The 19,937-nt window shown below is 48.3% G+C and overlaps 1 protein-coding gene across 6 annotated transcripts in view; it reads left to right on the top strand.

The window, feature by feature from the left end:
- The first annotated feature begins 2,756 nt into the window (after positions 1 to 2,756).
- Positions 2,757 to 19,937, top strand: part of LOC146551794 (AT-rich interactive domain-containing protein 1B-like) — a 158,782-nt gene continuing 141,601 nt past the window's right edge. For 3 of the 6 annotated variants that reach the window (XM_085258303.1, XM_085258302.1, XM_085258301.1), the window contains exon 1: positions 2,757 to 4,695. In XM_085258303.1, the coding sequence (XP_085114429.1) occupies positions 3,451 to 4,695 (1,245 nt within the window). In that variant the 5' untranslated portion in view covers positions 2,757 to 3,450. The remainder of the gene's footprint in view (positions 4,696 to 19,937) is intronic. The other 3 variants (XM_085258306.1, XM_085258305.1, XM_085258304.1) reach the window with 1 other exon arrangement.

The raw sequence follows: 19,937 nt of genomic DNA, 5'->3' as shown, positions 1-19,937 counted from the left end.
TCGACTCCGCAAGGAGCTGAAAGGAATAAGAGATGTGTTTTGTTAGCGGCCACACCAACACACACTCACACACACACACACACATGCCGTACGCTCCCAAGCCCGTCGTTGCCTGGTTTTGCAGAATGATCAATGCAAATTCTGTTATTTACCCAAGCCTGAAATGAAAAGGCTATGGATCAATTTGATGCACTTCCATAGGGTGTGCTCACAATGGCTGGCTGGCTTTTTGTCTCAGCTGCACCCCCCACCCCCCTTTACTCCTTAGCCATCTACCCCTCGTCTTAAACGCGGCGCCCATCTCCACATCGCTAATGCAAAATATACCACAGCGGTCGCTCTGATCTGCACAAACATTATGTGTGCATTCTCTCTCTGCACTCTGTTTCTTTCAAATACACCCACAGCGTGACACCAGGGCTGCATCTATCTTAGCCGTGCGTGTGTGTTTGTGTGTCTGTGCATACGTGCATGCGTGCGTTTCGGGCTGACCCACTTTCTGTGCTTGGCCAGGCTTGTGCTGCTGTGCTGTGCTGCTCTGTGCTGCTAAGGGGGAGATCCCTGCAGACTCGCCCAGAACAGGCTCCAGCTCTCCTCCTGACAGACACTCACCGTGGCATGTTATCCCCCCGTGGATTGGAGACCTCTGTCTCTCTGTCAGAGAGCCTGAGTGTGTGTGCGATGCAGATGCACCAACGAATACTTGCAAAAATGTATGCATATCGTGCAGAGACAGCAGCAGCATCCTTCTCCACCCACACACACACACACACACATGCTCAAACACACACATTCAAAGCACATACCATCCCAGATCTGTATATTTTTAATTCCATCCACCCTCCTCCAGCTCCTCCTCCTCTCTTCCCCGTGTTTGTCTGGAGTTATTGTTTCAATCTTGCTGCATCAGGGGGCCCCTGAAGGTTATAAATTAAACATAAATGCAAATGCGCTGAGCCATTGCCCTCCTCCACCTCCCTCCTCCTACACACACACACACACCCATCCTAGCCATTCAAACAGATCAGTGTGTCTGCGAATTAATAGGAGAACAGTGGGCTTTTTTTAATGAGTGAGAGAGGGAAATTACAGTTGCAAAGCCACAGCGCGGCACACCCAGAGCTGCAGCCGAGGCAACGGCTTGAAAAGCCGGGCGCCATCATAGAATATGCTAATGCCCCAGGTCCCCTCACTGTCAGTGGTGCTGTTGCTCTAGATGAGATCAGTGCTTTGATCTGGGACACTGATGGGAGCCACAAACGTCATGTGTGCAAAGTACGGCAAGCGGGAAGGATGGGGATGAGGCTCGTTCTAATCACACAAGGTTTCCAAGTCTGCATTTTTTTCTCCTAATACAAACTGGTACAGGTCCTTCCTGTCACCTGCACACAGGATGTAAACATGGCATCGTCTTTGTGCCTGTAGGTGCTATAGGCTGGGCCTGACCATACTGAATAGTGAAGACTCTAGAGGCTCGGAGTTGTAGCTTTTAGGCCCTGGGTATGGGCTCATAAAGGCAAGTGGCTGGTGAAGGTTTCCAGGGATGTCACTCGGTTTAAATTGCCTCCGTGAGCGAGCATCCAGGTGTAAAAGTGGGATTGGGCCTCTTGCTGTCGCACGCTATATTTATCGTGCGTGCATCGTGAGGGTGGAACCACAAATGTACACTTTTATGTGTTTTTTTCTTGTATCTTTAAACGTTTATATTTTTAACCTACAGCTTGTACTGACGCTGTACCTCCAGCAGGGGTCTTCCCATTGTCATGGACATGGCTGGTAGTGAATTATCCCACTCTGAACACAGAGTACACTCTCAGGCGGAGCAAACTGTGTCTCCTCGCTTGAACCCGTGTGACCCAAGGCATCAATTATGTGTTAGAAAAATACGAGCATCGCCGCGCCTGTAAGTCAGTCACCTCCACCGTCAGCATCATCCTCGGCTTCCTCACATTTGTTCCCACCACCAGCAGTCATTATCATTACCGCGGCCATCCTCAGCACAACTCTCATCTCCAAATCTCCCCCCCCCCCCCCCCCCCCACCTCTCTTTCATCCGCAGCTCCCTCTGTTGATCAAATGCATCTGATCTCATCAAAGCAGACCCTCTGCTCATTCAAGTCCCAGCAGACACCCTGGCTTCTTTACTAAGCACTATTTTACATTCATGTTTGACTACCATTGATGGGGTAGCATATCTTGTAGACTTTGGTTTCGTGTGGTCTTACATTGCAACCGGGGTTGCCCCCCCTCCTCTTTTTTTTGTTTTATTTCATTCAAATTTCAGACAAGTTTTTTCTGACAAAGTAAATCCATTAAAGGAAATTAAACAATGTAGACTTGTATTCAAATAAGACCCTGATGAGGAAGAGCTTTAATCTACACTTATATTCCATTCCATCCATATAGTTACCTAATCCTGTTTAATGCGGTTTCTATCTGCTGTCGCATCAGTTAGTCCTATAGATTAATAGTTATTACAGATTTCCTGGGTTTCCTGTTATTACGGGATTACCGTGTGTCTTTGTTGGAGAGGTAGTAGATCATTTAGGGTTGAAAACAAGACTGTGATGGGAACCGTGGTGGAGGTGTTGGGGCGTTAAAGCTGTTATAAAGTGAGCTTACGTTCTTATTCGGATGGCAACATTATTGCGCACCGCTTGCGGTTGCGTGTCCGACTGCTGTCAGAGCTGCAGAGAACTGGCTTGAGCCGAGGGACAGGGAGGGAGGGTGGGAAGAGGGAAAATCTGATCTGGATAATGGCGCAGAAACTCGCAAAGCCTAACTTCATGTTTCGTTAGCGCGCTCGTCTGGAGGGTCGCCGTGGAGTGGAGCAGCACGCGAGGACGTGATTTGTAAATTCATCCAAAAACGAAACAAACTTTGAAGTTAAAGGTCGGCTTTTCCGTCTTGGTTTCCTGATGTGCTGATAAATTAAAGCTAGGCGTTGTGATGACTCCGGGGGCATGTTGTGTATTGCGAGCACCGTTTTGGCACCGCGCGGGTCGTTTTTTATCCTGAAATCGATTCGCAAATTATTGTAAACGTGGAAAGACCGTTACGCGGCGTGCCTAATGGCTCGCTACTCCAGTCCGGATTTTCCATGTGAGGCACGCCGGAGCCCTGGAGGTGGATAAGCTGGTAGAGCCCGCTCTCTCTCATGCCATGCTGGGCCACAGGGGCTCCAGGAGACGCTGCTACACATTACTGAGAACCGGGATGGAGGAGAGGCGGAGGGGGGAAGGCAAAAAGTTTCTTTAAACCTGCCAGAGAAACTTTGAAGATGAAGCCTCGCTGACGCCACCGCAGCAGCAGCGCGACAGACAGGCGAAGCTTTTTCCGCGGGTTTTATTTTTGACCCCTGAGCTCGTGTTTTCTCCCCTCTGTGTTATTTTGTGCGCGCGCGGCTGGTCGGGGCTCGCTGTCACTGCGCGCTGAGATGTTGGAGTGACCATGGCTGCGCAAGTGGCATCGGCTCCGACCAGAACCAACAGCAAAAATAAGAAACTAGCCGGCGGTCTGGGTCCCGAGCTCAATTCGGGGAAATCCGGAGGAGGAGGTACAGGACAGCGAACGGGACCGATGCTGGCTGCTGGAGATGGGACTCTGAATAATGTAGATCATCACCGCCGGAACGAGCTCAGCATGGTCCATTCAACTTCCACGAGTCACGGCGCTCCGGACGGACACGACAAGGCTGGGAATAACCTCGCGTCCGCCACGGCGTCGACTAATTCGAGCCCTTCCTCGATGGAGTCGAGTTTGATCGCGAACCACAAGCTGAAATGTGCGGGGAGCGGAGATCCCCCTCAGTCTCAGCCACCGCAGCAGCCGCCGCCGCAATTCGGCCAGTTTGCGCCACATCAGCAGCGGCAGATCCAAAGTAACAACAGCGCCAATAACAACGGCCAGGTTCCCCGCGGGGACAGGAGCGCGGATCACCAACACCACAGCGGCAAAGAGAACCTGTTGGGGGGCCAGGAGGAGCCACAGCAGCAGCACATGACAGGGAAAGGTGAAGGGGAGCTCACCTGTAAGCCCTCCGAGAGGATGATGGCCGCCAGGTACGAGCACTCGAACTTGGGGCCACCGAGTAACAACTCCGAGTTCAATAACAACTATTACACTCCGAGGCCCTGCTACGAGCAACATGGCGGGCAGCAGCAACAAAGCAGCGGGATGGGGATAACGCACTCCTCGGCACATAACAGCATGGAGAACTCCCACGAAGCAGGGTACCACAACAGCCAGTACGGCCAGTATCCCGCCTACCGAGCGGGCTACGGCGGCGGGGGCTACGGGATGATGGGCCCCTCTGGATGTCGGCAACCTGGGAACATGATGATGGGCAGCAACTCCTCTGCGAGCCACGGCAAGTCTCCTCTGGGAGCTGCTTCGGCTGGCTTCCAGAGGTTCCCGGGACAAACCCAGCCGCAGCCACAGCAGCAGCAGCATCCCTCGGGGGCGACCCCGACCCTCAACCAACTGCTGACGTCCCCCAGCCCGATGATGCGGGGCTACGGGGGTGCCTATCAGGACTACAGCGGCCCTACGGCTCAGCAGCAAGCCGGCATGGGCCCGGGAAAAGACGTGGGGTCCCAGTATGGAGCCACTTCGGCCCACTGGGGAGGGCAGCAGAGGAGCCATCCACACGCAATGAACCCTGGCAACGCAACGCAGGGCCTCGGCAGGACGCAGGTGAGTTTAAGAAACTTGTGTGAGCCCCCCCGGTGTCCTCATGATGCTGTGTGTGTGTGTGAGTGACCTTTAAAATCGTGTTACATTGTTACATACACACACATACGCACAGACCTCTGACTGAGGCTTTAATATGAACAGTGGGAAGAAATCTGCGCGCATGTATTTCTTTCATGTATTCTTTTTTTTTTTTTTTGAAGACGCATTGGAGTTGCTTTTTTAAAAATTCACATGGGCTCATTAATAGCCCGCGTTCTGTCACCACAGCTTACATGTCCACACTGCAGTTGTGTACTCCTCAGTTTTGCAGTTTCATGCGCCAAACTAAAACCCGGCCGCGCTGGAAGGTTCACCTCTGTGCCGACGTGGTGCCAAATGCCCTGTTTTGAAGTGGTGCTGTGTTCGAAGCACCCGTGAAAAATTCACGTAGAAGATAACATGCTAACAAACTACAGCATTCGTCTGTTAGCTCAGTTGAAATGGCATCGGCCGTTGCGCCCATGGAAAAGGCGCCTGTCCTCCTCTGCGCGCTCTGCGTGGAGCTGGAGCGCTCCTGCGCGTCTTGTTTATTCCCTGTTCGGAATTTGAATAGTGGAGGTAAAGTAGCTAAAAGCTTTGTGTACTCCAGGCGTACAGTTGACACCCAGTCAGCCATCTGATTGGCTCCCTGTGGCCCCGCTGGGCAGAAGGCATTCAGGAAAAATCCGGAGGATTTCTTGCAGGGGTGTTTTTCCTGGAGTGGTGATGCGTTCGCGTCTTTTGGGAACATTGTGGCGTTGGAGACCTTCCAGTGTAATATTTGAAGTTTTTTGAAGGTTAGCTTGCTCTTGATCATTTCCATTATTTTTCTCCTTGCTGAGCAGACATGCAAAAGGCTGCAGTGTCTGCCACAACAGAAGAAAACACACGCTGAATTCAGTGTGGAACATTTTAAAAAATGAATTATTGGGCTAAATTTTTTCTGATTAAACAGAATTGTCAAAAATTGTACAACACTTTTATTTATTTTATTTAATTGCCATGTAATATATAATGCAGTATAATAATAGATATATTTAGAAATAAAAGGCTTTGCAGAAGCCCTCCTTCAGCTTTTACCCTGTAGCCCCTGAAGCTGTTGGATGCTCTTGCAGCTGAGGCTGAATGCTTTCCTCCTGGGGACATGAGCAGTGACAGTGTTGGAGACGGAGCAAGTGCCCCCCGCCCCCCAACATTTCTGCTGCCTGCAGACCTGCAGCCAGGCGAGGGAGTAGCTGCCAGTCGAGAACCCCGAACCTAAACATCATAGAGTTTCTCCAGAAGAGCCGTTATCGTGAGGTTGTTTTCGACGCACTAAATTATGCGCACTGCTGGATGGCACATCTGGACGACTGGAGGGCAAGGTGGCTGAGCACAGCTTATAGTGTCTGCCTCTCACAAAACAAAAGCAGTTCATTAGCCTACATTGTTTCAATCAAAGGCAATTTGTGTTAGATGCTGAGGAAATGAAGTGAATGTTTTAGCGTGGGAGGGATTGCTGTTGTGTTGATCGTAGCAAATTATGCACTGATAAGATGGTCACCAGAAAACTAGAGCAATTTAACTCTGTAACACAATAGCTAATTATTAGTGGCTGTTTGCATGACTTCTATTTATTAAATCGCAGACAGACAGATCAGTCAGGCGCATGAGCTTCATTCCTTCTGCATTTTTGTTCATTCTGACACACCACGCATCGAAACTCCTCTCACATTTACCAGTTTTATGTCGCAGTTTTCCACTCTGGGAGTAAGTGAGTGTGCTACTCTGTTTTTTCTTGACTCTACCAACATTTCAGCAGCGGTATATTCACGCTACAAAAGGCCTATGTTTAATTCATATTTGGAGTGGCAGCGGTGCTCTCCTGCGCGCTGTGACAGGCTGTGTGAAAAACGCAGAGCGGTGTAGTGCATAATACTGCCTCCAAATTGGCCCCGTGATATGACTGCGCCTCACTTCAGAGTGCGTTTGGTCGAAGCACGCCTCTGTCACCTGTTGGCACAGCTTCCCCTCTTTCAAATTCAATTTCCCTCCCCACTGCCTCTCTTCAGGAGCAAGCTGTGAACAAAACGAGTGCACCTCATTTACACTGCTGCCCCCCCCCCCCCACAACAACATCCCACTACAGTGGCCATTCACCAAACTGAAGGCTGTGTGTGTGTACAGGTGCGTGTCGACACTCCTGAAAATGACATTGAACCTTCTTTTCTAATTCCCGGGTTGCGTTTGATTGGAGGGCAGCTGAGCATTGTTGTGGCTGTAGTTTGAGATTTTCTGCTGGGATGTCTCCTCCTGTGTTTCTCTGCTGCCTGTGGTTCCTCCTCACACACACCGTGCAACTATTGCACCGCTACAACACCACATGCAATTTTAACGACTTATTTAAGTTTACGTCGCAAATAAAATTCTTTCTATCTCGTCCTATATGTGACGAGCATCCGTCTGTTGTCTCCTAATCAGAACACACACAACACACACAGAAGGAAAAAAGCAATTAGCAGATAATAATGAGGGCCTAGTAAGAGGGAGATAGTGTTGCTGAGATAATTACAGCAGTGACTCTTTTAAAATCTGACCTAATAAAACAAAAATTAATGGATATTTACAGTTTCCACTAATTTGTCACTATTATGCTCAGTGTTTTCCTTTGTGTGTGTTTTTCTTCTTCTTCTTCGAATTGAAATCAAAGCTCGGTAGCTCTGCGTTATCAAAGGCTCGACCGAATCCCATCCTTGGGTAATGTGCTTACCTTGAAATGATCCCTGCTCGCAGTGCTCTCCAGTGCATACTGTTTACATTTCTCTCTTATGAATTATTAGTGTGATACGAACAAAGACTTTATAATGGGAGCAATGCATCAATGTCACTTTGTATTATGCGGCTATCTCGGGGAGCCTTGTGCATAGTGATGGGCCTGAGTATGGCTGCTGGAATTTAATTTATGGTACATGTTCTGCATCAGATGGACAGCCCACGGGGTCTGGTCAGGAAATGGACACGCAGGTGTGTGTGTGTGTGTGTGTGGGCTTTGTGCTTTTAGATGTTTCTGTGTGTGTGGGTGTCCTTGAGTGTTTGTGTTTCTTTCCTCTGTTTGTATGTGCTGGCCGTGGCAGGCTGAAGTCCTTTCGTCAGCAGTAAGCAGTCCAACCTCAGCCCCCCCCCCGCCTGCCGTTTGTTTATGTTGTTTTGTTTACATCTGTCTCGGCCAGCCAGCGCGATGCTGATTAGCAACACTAGAGTGAAATTTTAATTTGCTCTGTTGCGTCCGATAAGGGCCTGCGCAGCATTTTTCATCTTCCTTGGATGAAACGTGGAGCCGGCGTAGGTAATTGGCAGGCCGGGGTTCTCCCTGGTCTACATGCGGTTTCCACAAAACACCAATTAATTCTGATCCTGAAAAATAATAAGAATAAAAAAAAAAACTGCCCAGTTGCATCACTGGATGTAAAGCCTGTGTATTATTAACCGGCTAATAAAATGATTGTACTTGTTTTTTTTCCCCTTCCGGCCCTGCTATGCATTCACAGCATCTCCTGGAGTCAAAGGTTGGTGAGTAAATGCCCTGAAGAAAGGATTTAATTACTGTGAGCGGGTGTTGATTTTGTGTCAGCTGTTTCTCAGCTCCGTCTTCCCCGAGCTGCCGGCGTCAGGGGGCGGCCGTGAAATAAAAAACAAAGCAGTTTTGGGGAAGACGGCTAATTGTTCATATGGGAGATTTGACACTTCGAGGTGGATGAAGTAGTCAGAAGTTCTGGATTTCTTTCTGAGGACTTGTTATTTGTTAGGCTTCACCTCAGGTTTGATGGACCAGACGCAGACGTATTAATGCCACTTGAACCATTTTCATTGTTTAATAATCGCAGAATTAAACACAGAGCTGCTGCAGGAGGCGTGAGGTCCTTTGGCACTGACATAAACACAGAGTCTGCTGCTGTCCTGTCTGCGTGTGAGGAGGCAGACGGCCCATAGGAAGGCTGCACGTGTAGAAATGTAGGCGATATCTGCTGTGAGTCACACGGAGGCCCGCCGACCTCTGTGGAGTTGGCCTGGCCGAGTTTACCGAGAGAATGAGTGTGTGAACTCTGGGAAATGTCAGCACGGTTCCAGTCGCCTCCCGACTTCAGCTTTATGAAAATGTGAAGAAAAAGAACTATTTCTGACTCGAACACACAGACACTGGGCTTCCTCTTTTCCTTCTTTTTTACTGTTGTGTATGTGAGGGGGGGCGTGGCGCCCCAGCTTCCCCCAACCCCGCTGCTCTGACTTTCAAATATGCTAATTAGCCACGTGCGGCTCTTGAATGGACGGACCCCCCGAGCACCACAGGAGGGGGGCTTCCTTCTTTCTCTTTCTTTCTTGCTCAGGAACATAAATGTAACTACGGGTAAACAGATACGTTGATGCACTTATTGCTTAGAGAGATGCTTCGTTTTGTATTTTCTCCTCTGTTGCTTTTCTGTGCCTCGCTCTCAGTAGCTCTGCAGGTCTCCCGGGGGACCAGCGGTCAGGCCAGAGGTATTTAGAGAGTAAGCGTGTCCTATCGAATATTTATACACAATCCTGAGCAGATCTGTGGGCTGCACACTCCTCTTCCCTTCTCCCCTCTGTGGGCAGCAGAAGAGGAAACGGGAAGCGTAGCCGCCGGTCCCTTCGGAAATGAGCAATTCTGTGATTGCTGCAATTAATGAAAATTTTAAGATACCAGCGTGACATTTTAAGATTCAAGTCTCCCTCACTTCCTTCTGTACAATAGAGCTAATGGCCCAACATTTCAGTGCAACAAAAGCAGAGGAGAGGAGGTTAATTGGCAGATTATCTTCAGTGTTTTCAGGAATTCAGAAGATTTTTGGTGCACATTATTTTCCCACTGTATCATGAGAATCCCCCTTTTTTTCTTTACCTTGAGGTTTGTCTTCAGCCCTGCTCATAGATACTCTGTTTATAATAATGTGAAGGTGAGAGTAGTGGATGCAGGCCTGCGTTTATTTACTGCTCAGGAAAAATGATTGGTTCACACACACAGTCTGCGCGTGTGTGTGTGTGACTTCATGTATGAATAGCGTGCTGCCACCATCCTCTTACCAGCCTGCGAGAAAATCATTATCATCAAAATTATCATCGCCGTCATCTGTCACTTTCCACATCAAAGCCTCTGCACTTCTCACTGTTTCCACCACACTGTAGGCTCTGCTCTCCAGTCACACATCTTGCTGTTTGGCTTGAGTTGATCCTAATCAGCTCTGGCATGGTGGGACCATTTGTTCAGCTAAAAAAACCAAAAAGCAAACACGGCCAGCACGGTGCTGCGTGTCGTTTGTGAAGGAAGACAGAAATAGGAAAACGATGCAACGCAGAGATGCTCCGAGTTTCTGGTTTTCCTCTCTTCCACACATGCGCTCGGCCTTAAACGTGCACTCAACCACGCGGATATATTTTTCAGAGCCACAGCATAATCTTGTCATCTTTTACCTCTCCAAACCCCAAATTGTGGGACTTTATAGACACTGGTCACAACAGGATGCTCTCGGTCACTCCTGGCTGAACTCTGCTTCATTTAGATCAATTTTCTCTCAATAATTTAGGAAGTCATTCACACCACATCCTCTTCTGTGCAGAGATGCATGCTCAGTGGCTGCACAACACAGATGCATACTTCGCACTGCTTGGAGCTGGTGTCTGTGGGATGAGAGGTTGTGTTGAAAATGTAGTTTGTTGTTGTGAGCGTGATGCAGCCGGACGTGTGCGCTCTACATTCCAGCCACTCCTTTGACACAAACCGGATGAACTGGATTAGATATCGACAACATGAGTGAACTTTATTTTGGTGTTTAAATGTCTTATTTCTTTAAGATGTTAATTCCTTCAAAGAATATCAATACGGATGGCGAGAGCATTTGTTTGCTGTGTGGAGTTAATCTCCCCGTGCTGCTGTGCCTGCATGTCTGTGCGTTTCTGAGCGTGTGCACACGCGTGCACGCCGCCCAGCTCGATGAACATCCGTAGTTACTGTTGGCTAAACATGCAAAGGTTACTGTAATGTCAGACACATGCCAGAGGGGAGCGTGGAATACCACATTAACATAATCCATAGAAGAGCGTCCCATCTATAAACACTGACGCGCCGGGCTGATCGCCACGCTGGAGCACGTGACCGCTCGCGCTTCTGCTGCGCTGCACGAGGCTGAAAGGAGAAACCGCAACACGGCCATTCTTCTCTGAGGGAAAGACCAAAGGTCTGAAAAGAAATTGCTGGCTGTCAGGCAAAGACTGGCATCTTCCCGGCTCACGCAGGCGGCGGCATAAAGATATTTTCCTCCCGTCTGACCCGCTGACCCCGCGCTGCACATGTGAAACATGCTGTACCATAAAATCTTCTTCTCATTCATTGAGTTATAACTTTATTTCCAGGTAATTTATCAGCATCAGACAAATATAGACGTGCAGAGTTTTATCTTTCCTTAGGAAGACCTGAATTGAGTTTCACTCGAGTGTCTTTAAGGGAATTTAAATACAGCTTTCCTGGGCATCATTATCCAGATATTCATAACTCTGTGTGGTTATTTCCTCCCCAGCAATAACTTGCCTTCTTTTAGAATCTCCCGAGATACGATTGCAACACAACCCCTTGACTAATATTTGAGGCGTTGAGTATTAATTAGGTGTTTTATGGTGGCTGAGACGTCCTAACGTGCTGCCCTCTCACCTGCCGGGGCGGGGTCCTGCACTGGGGGGGGGGGTTGTTTTGATAATTATGTGTGCTAAAGCCAGAGAGAAGGCTCTTAATTTATTTGGAAAATGCATTTTTATATTTACGGCTTTGGTCGGCGCTTTTAGAGAGCTATTGTTTTCATTCACATAACCCCGTTTTAATTAGTCTGTCTTTGGAAATCCCCTCTCTGTGTTGTGGTTTTAGTCGGACGCTGCAGACTCCCACAGCTCCCAGACGTTTCTCAACTTTTTCTTACACGCTGGCTTCGTTCCAAAGAGCCAAGTCATGTATGCAAACTGGTGCAAGTTCACGTTTTGTGTTTGAAACAGCCCGTTTATCTCTTTCTGCTCTTTTGTCTCTCGTCTTTTTCCCCCACAGTTGTTTCCAAAGTCTCTTTCTGTCGTTTGGATGCGAGTTGTGAGTGACCTTGGCTGGTGACTACACTGCCTACTCATTAAGTAGTAAAGATGAATGGTTTCATTATAGTGGGGGGAAAAAACGAGCAGGGCCAATTAGTGGTAATTAACAGCGGAGAGGGCGAGGTGCTCTGGAGGGCTCCCTGACCCAGACAGAAGGGGCAGAGGGCTGTGTGTGTGTGAAGGAAATGCAGGTATGCATTTGAGGAAGGCGATCATAGGCATGTGTGTGGACAGCAGGGACACAGAGTGTTTAAATGAGTGTATGTATGTGCAGTGCTGTGGGGACGGGCTTCTTTATGCCACGATTAGGAGCGTGAAAGCTAAAAGTGGAGTTTGGGGGTGTTGGAGAAGTGTGTGTGCTCCATTTACATCACAAGGCAAGGCTGGACATGCTTGCAGACATTCCTGCATGCTGACAAATGGGAAAATCACAGCACGTTTCAGCAATTAGAGGTGACGAGGTCAAGAGCCGGCAACACCTCTCCTTGACTTCTGACTCCCGATGTGATGTCACTGTCCCCCCTGCAGCCCTTCGGTGTGGCCGGGGAGCTTGTTAGGCAAAGGTCTGAGAATAAAAGGCCCTAAAATGCCAAACCAATACACCATCGGCACTAATGAACATTTTGCTGTGATTTCTTTCTTCTTAATTGGAGATCTTTTCTTTTTTGTGCTGATCTGCAGTATTTGAGTATCTCAGCATCAAGGAGAAACTCAAGGTTGTTCACAGTACACCATCAGAGCCTCTCCCTCTCTCTCAGCGCTGCGCTTGATGCGTTCACCCCGCCTACCTCTCGTTTTTTATCAGTTCCTGGGTGAAATTGTCACAGACATGTAATCCTTCGGGTGCCACTAGCTGGGAGACGTACACGTGAGCGTGCACGAAATGGTATTGGCGGACGAGGTGTCTAAACAGCAGGTAGCGTGGGGTCTTGTGTCCAACATGAAAATTCTGGCGAGTCGATAAAGCGGCGTTCAATATCCCCAGGAACGCGGCTGTGTTGTCACTTTAAGAGACATGTTCGAGTTGGCAGTTATTGTGAGAGCGCGTTTGTAAAGGCTGCAGATTTTTTAAGGTATTTTGCAAAGTGCTGGCAAAGTGCTGCTTTCAGGGCCCCTGAAATTGCAATGCCTGGCAAATGGATGGTTTGAGGAGTATACAATGTATTAGAAGTCAATTGTGCATGGGAGGGCCTATTTTCCATATCGCTAGTCGAACAAGTGCGTGTGTGAGTGTGTGTGTGCAGCTGTTGTGTCTATGCTTTTGTGATGCACACACAAACACACACACTCAGACTGCTCAGGCCCCGTCTCCCTGTTGTTGTATTCCCCTGTTGCTTCAGCGACTGCAGGCTCTGTCATGTGGAGGTTTGCGTGTGGTGGGGTTGAGGGGTGGGGGTGTTAGACTGTGGGGGTGACGAGCATCAGAAACCATTACCCGTAATGGCCTCATTCCCCACATATCCATTCCCTTCCCCTCTCTGACATTTATTTTATGACTGCTTACATATCAAATATTTAAATAAACAGAATCGGGGGCTTCGGCTGAGGTTTGCCCGGGGGTGACGGGTGGGAGTCGTGGCGGCGGGAGTAAAGGGATGGATGATGACTTTCATTTCCGAAACGAGGAAAGAAAAAAAACAGGTTTGGGGGGTGGTGTTGGTGGTGAAGGGTGGGAGAAAAAAGCAGCGGCGGCAGTGAAGAGGAAGGGGGAGGAAAAATGCTTCGCTTGGCTCCAATCAAAGCGTGGCGGAGGGCGGCGTGTTTTTTCGCTTACGCCTGGCAGCAGCAGTGACAGACGGCTGTGCGTGAGCCTTCGGGCGCGAGTGCTGACGTGCGTGCGCGCATTACTGCGGGGCTCATCCGTCAACGTTTCCCGGGGACGCGGGAGGATGTGGGAGAAGGCCCCGGTGGCTCGTGAAAAGCAGTCCGCTGTGCCGAAGCAACATGAGCTGTGTGACACAACGCAAAGAAACAAAGTGAAACGCAACTGTGAGGCCAGGTAGAAGGAAAGAAGGCAGGTAGAGGTGAGAAGGGGGAGGATTCGTCCGTTTCCTCGGAAGAAGAGGACGGAGAATGAAAGAGTAAAGGCACATGTGTGTGTAGACGTGTGTGTAGTGAATGAAGAGACAGCAGTCCTGGGTGCAGGCGGGCAGTCGTACGCTGCCTGGCGTCGGTGGGAGGCCCATTACTGTCAGGCTAATCTTAAAATAATTAATTGCGAAGTCGACGCTTTTTAAAGAGTATTGTAATTGAATCCTAAATTAGGCTTGGGAAAGGGGACGCGTCCTGCTTTGCTGCAAGGCTGTTCCCGTTCTGCAGTCATGTACACACACACACACACACACACACGAGTGGGTCGTGTGCAGGCGGGCAGAATAGGGGGAAAAAGACAACAGGCGAAGGAAATGCTAATGAAATGCATATTTGGGGAGAAAGGGGCCATCTATAATTTAGCTGTGCTCTTTGAATGTGAATGATGTGTGTGCAAGCGCTGTGATTTATTTTTGTTGTGCAGAGGGATAATTCTGTCAGAGTAGGCTTTTATTCTTGTAAACAAATGTGGGGAAAAGAGCAGAATAAAAGTGGAGTAATAAAGTAAACAGAATGGTATGAATACATTTAGCTGCTGGCATGAATAATTTGTATACGGGACGGAGGAGTTTGATGAAAGAGAGATGACAGATATGAGAGCCTCGATATCGCCTGATAAAATTTCAGGACGCTCTCTGATACGCTGTTTTCCGCCACTTGTTTTTATCTTTGCGTGATTTTGCGTGCCACTTCCGCACACGTGCAGATGCAGCTTGCGACGCCTCGAATCCTCCGAGACTCGAGGCCGCTCTTAAAACGGGCGGCTCGGCGTGCTCTCGCCTCCACACGCGGCTGCTCCTCTCGGATGACCCTCGCAAAACTGTCGGCTGTAGAACTTGAAAGCTCCCAGAAAAGGGTCTGCCCTCCATAAATGTCGGCTCTGCTTCATAAGTCTGGCACAGGGGTCAGGGGTCAGGGAAGGGGTTTTTGCCTGACAGTCGTAGAAATGAAGCAGCAGAGGAGCTTCCTGTTGTCACGTCACCTTCTTTGTTGCAGTGTAGTTCAGAATCAGAATCAGAATACTTTATTGATCCCTGGGGGAAATTATTTTTTGTTAGTTGTCTGCAGTGCTGTATTCCTTCAGCTTTGTTTTGCACGCCGGCCTCGCGAGCACACTGAAATTATCAGATTAAGTGTTGCAGTCAGTCAAGGAAAAACCGAGGAACCAGTCCAACCGCTCTGCAAACATGTTGGTCCTTGCTGCCGTTCACCCCGATGTGCACTTCAGGTTCAGCCGTATTTCTACCTGCATTAACAACACGTGTGTCAGAACTGAAACACAATGAAATTCTTTTGCTCTACATTCGAGAAATTGGCTGCGTGCGTGTGACAAATCAAACGCTCCTCGTGCTGTTTTCCAAATGTTTGAAACCCGTTCAACTCTTATTTGGCCCAGATCTGACAGCTCCAAACTTGGCTCAGAACATCCCATTTTCTCCTGGCTGACTGGGATGAATAACAGCAGAGAGGACAATATTGTGGTCTAGCTGAGCACGGCTGACTCTTCTGTCTCTGTGATCCCTCTATCAATAAGGAACACAGGCCTGTCAGAAGGCCTGCCAACTGTTTGGCTGTCCATGCAGGCTGCTCTCTACTCAACATCTGGACACAGATGGTACACACTGCTCGCACACATGCAAAATGCTTGCACACATTTTCTCGCTCATACTGGCAGACACTCGCCAGCATGCTGTGCACTTAGAGTTATACTGATTTGTGTGTGAATTCCTGCCTTTCCACACACACTCAAACATGGTTAGCACACGGCCATTTTCAGAATCCTTTTAAGTTGCATCCACAGTGTGTAAAGTCATATATATGGCGTGCAGCTCAGTACAAAGAACAGACAAACGCACACTTTCTTTCACAGATTTGGTCACATGGTGGAGTCCGTGTGTCGCAGCCAAGGATCCGCAGCCTCTCTTGGGAAATATGTACGCGTTCCTTTAATATGTCTGGCTCTTAATAAAAACCTGAGAGTTAAAGGTCGGTCAGGGTTTGGTGTGTAAAACAAGTCGCAATCGGGGTAGTTATTCTGGCTCGATCTGCTGCGCTCTTACAAATGTCCAACTTGACACAACAAGTGCAATTCAGCGGCTTTTTCCCCGTTTTTCATTCCTCGTGCAGCAAAAACAAAATGAAAACTCATTCTGTGCACACTCAGGAGTGCTGGAGACTTCACGTTGAAATCTAATTAAGGTCATTTAACTGCAAATATCGCTCAGTTTTACCAGTCACATGGTATTCATATGGTGCAGCCAGGCCATCGTAAACACAACTGCCCTGGGGCTTAGCAATGATGGGAGTAAATGGTGGAGTTCAGCTGGAGTCAGAGGTGTGTGTGTGTGTGCAGTCGGGCCATGCATCAGGGCTCCCACAGGCCTGGAGCCTCTCATTGATCGATCCAGCTCCCCCGCCTCATGTTCCCAGCCAACTTCAGTGATTGATTCCCAGTCAGAGCCCCGGAGATGGGAGGCCTGGCCTGGACTGACAAAGCCTCGGCCTCCCAGAGGGTGACCCGGAGGGGCCACAGGGAGGGGAGCCTATTTCCAGACTCGAGGAGATGTTTGGGAGAAGTCTTCCCAGCGAGGAGGAAGCACAGAGACTCGCATTCATCACGGGAGAAAATGAAGGCCACATCTGCTGGTGCTGCCTTGACCGCCGTGTGGGGAGCGAGATGGGGTCGTGCTGGAGAGTAGACATGCTGTAGGTGAAGGGGTTAAGAGGTACTGGTGTGGGGGGGGCTAGAACATTACCTTAGCACGCTAGTACACAATCTGTCATAGCTACACACACACACATTACCTCTGCAGACATAAACACGCCATGTTCCCATCCACGCTGAATATCGCCGCAGCTCCATCAGCGCGTCTCTCTCCACGTCACTTCACGGCGTTTGAGCAGAGGGAAAAAAATGATATGAAAATCAATTTTTTTCTAATTAACTTTGCACATTTCCAGCTGAGCTATCAGACGTGGGGACCTTGTGCGTCGTGCAGAGTCCGATAATGAAATCAATTAGGTTCAAATGGTTTCAGGTGACTTTTAATGAGTATTTAATATCTGCCTGAGGAAGGAAGGTCAGGATATCTGTTTGTTGTTTGTATTTGTGTTTTCTTGGGGGGGGGGCTTAAGTGATGGATCACCCGCAGGAGAAATATGGATGCTTCCACCCTGGGAGGACTGGGCAGTCCTCCAAAACAAACTGGCTGAATGTAAATCCTTGTTTTTAGTTGGGCAGCTCTTTAACTGCACCACAGGGATGACCTAGTTTCTGTCAACTTCCTTTTTTAGACGCTGTCGAATTGTTATCGCTATTAATTCCTTCACGAAGACGTTTTTGAGGCGCTACACCTGTGTGTCAGAAATCGACGAGGAAGCATCAGACAAGAACTCAATAATGTGAAGGGGGGACTTATTGTGGCCTTGCTTCACATGCTTTCATATTCATAATTTACGCTGCTCCCTCTCCTTCAGTGGCCAGCTTCCCAGCCTGTAGGAGCTCGTTAAGCTTTGCCTTACAGGGAAGACTAATGGATGGCAAAGAATGCCCCCTCAGGACCCTTTAGCATCATTTCTGTCGGTCCGCTCGCTTAGTATTCGCTTATGTAGTTTCACCCTACTCTGAGCACAATATCATGAATAACCATTGCTAATTCATAAACACACTTTGTGATACGGGGCCTCGTTCGTAATTATCCGAGCTGCAGAAAAGCAGTTTCTCTCCAACAGCATTCCATTAAAAAGGTGGTGATTTCCTTGAATAAGGGGGATTCTGGCCTGCATATTTAATGCCAGCATTTCCTTTGGGCACCGGGAGACGTGGGAAGCAAAAGGGCAGCACATTTACTCTAATAGCCAGGTCCTTTTTGAGAGGGGGGCGGATAGAGTTATTGTTATTTTGCTCCCTCCTGCCCATTTTTCCTCTCTTTCATTCGGTCGTGTCACAGCAGCTCTCCGTGGGGTTCTGCAGCCCGGCGAAGTTAGAGCAGCGCATTCCTCTCGTTCCACTGTGGCCCTGAGATGAAATGGGCTTTTTCAGCAGCCCTCCTCCTTCCCGGGGTCGCGCCAGGCACCGGCCAAAGACGTCAGTCCCGCCTGGCGATGAGAAAAGACTGGAAATATAGCAGACCTCCTAGTAATGCGAAAATAGGCAAGCAGCCCTGTTGGAGGTGCTCTTTCCTGAAAGCATTTGCATTGGGTCCAAAGCAGTAGCTGTACATGGTCTTACCTCGAGGCTTTTCAGTGCGCTCTGTGCCCGGTGAGAAGCTTTTTTTAAGGTGGTACGATGCTGATTTGTAGCATTTGAGCTTGCAAGCTGATAAAAACATGCTCAACACGTGAGGAGAAAAGGAATCTTGACCTTTGACTTGTGCTCTCAGCATAGTTGGTTATGGGCTGGCTCGTTTTTATGGGCCGATGGGTTTTTTCGTTTTTTTTTCCGTAACGGTATAAACACTGAAAGGCGGTGGATTGGCCAGATGCTAGGAGATGTGTAAAAATAACTCAGTTGTTTGGTGCTGGCTATTGTGGAGCTTCCACAGATTCAGTAACATTAGCAAGTGGTGGAGGCCAGCAGATGCAACACGTTGGCGGGTGGATGACGGAAAGGCAGGAGGAGCAGAGACCCGAGGCGGTGAACTGAACTTCAGGTAAGAAGTTATGACCTGCAGTAGGCCTGCACAATAAATCGAAAATTTATTGTCATCGCGATATCAGCCTGCGCGATGGGCCCATCGCAAAAGACGACGTAAACTGCGGTAATTGGGTACCTTAAAATGTTTACACACGTGCTTTAAAGAATTTACAAATCAAAGAAACCCCTTTATACATTTGACCAGTCGAATAGAGCCCTTCACGGCATTAACCAATCAAATGGATTAGAGGCCCGCCTCCTACGCAGGCGGGGAGCGAACAACGCTGCAGCAACGAGTCAGGCTGAAAAATAGTACCTCGCTTATTTGGAGGTACTTTGGATTTGATAAAGACGACATTCTCCAAACACAGGTGCTCTGCAAAACTTGCCGAACACTCGTGGCAACCACCAGAGGAAACACGACTAATCTCCACCATCATCTTCAACACAACCACAGAGAGCTGTTTGAAGAGTTGAAATGTTTTTTTATGGGAGCAATGTTTCAATGTTAAAGTGCACTTTGTTCTTACACTGCTAATACAGCAGCTTTCATTAAATAAAACTGTTGCAGTAAAACGGAAATTATGTATTTGTTTGTTTGTTTTTTGCTATTTATTTTATTGCAAGTCATATCGTTATCGCAGTATTGATCACAGTTATCGCACATCGTAGGTTTTCCTAATATCGTGCAGCCCTACCCTGCAGTCTATCTGGGTCAGATATGAACCAAGTTTAGGTGGAGTTTATTTTCGTTATGCTGACTTTTTACAGTCAGTTACAATAACTCGTACTGCGTGCTAGCTAGCATGACGGAGTTTCTATACAGCTGGGCGGGTGCTATGATGTTACTGATGTTGAACTTGTTTTATCTTATTTTATTTATAAGGTTAGTTATTAGAGTTTCCAACCGTCCCGTCTCGTATTCAGAGAAAAAATTACGCGTTTGGTGTTGAGGTGAAAAGAAACACAGTTTGTCCCGGACTTCAGCTACAATGAAAAAGACAAAGCTGGAGTTATTCTGTCTTTGCTGCACAGCTGCCTCTTCTTCTCTCATCCTCTCACCCTCCCTCTCCTGTTGCTACTTCAGTCATGAAACTGATCAATGATCAGCTGATCGGCTTTTCTCTCTCGTTTGTTTATCACTTTGCGCCAGAAAGAAGAAACCGGCAGATGTCGCATTAAACAACAGCAGCACGTTTGATCAGCTGTTGTTAGAATTTATTTAATATTACTTTCTAGTTTTAGCTGATGTTTGCTGGAGCCACAGCTGTAAAGCTGCTGGTCATGATGTCGGTTTGGTTATGTGATGAGAGGGAAACATGAAGATGAAACCAGGAGATGTCCTTACTGAACCATCAGAGCTGAGCAG

This window comes from Mchenga conophoros, linkage group LG19 (genome assembly GCF_057382185.1).
Source record: "Mchenga conophoros isolate Kocher_MC1m ecotype Shallow Benthic linkage group LG19, M_conophoros_male_GT1.1, whole genome shotgun sequence".
NCBI classification, from domain to species: Eukaryota; Metazoa; Chordata; class Actinopteri; order Cichliformes; family Cichlidae; genus Mchenga; species Mchenga conophoros.
The sequence above is the reverse complement of the archived record's forward strand: the minus strand, read 5'-3'. Positions and strand labels throughout refer to the sequence as shown.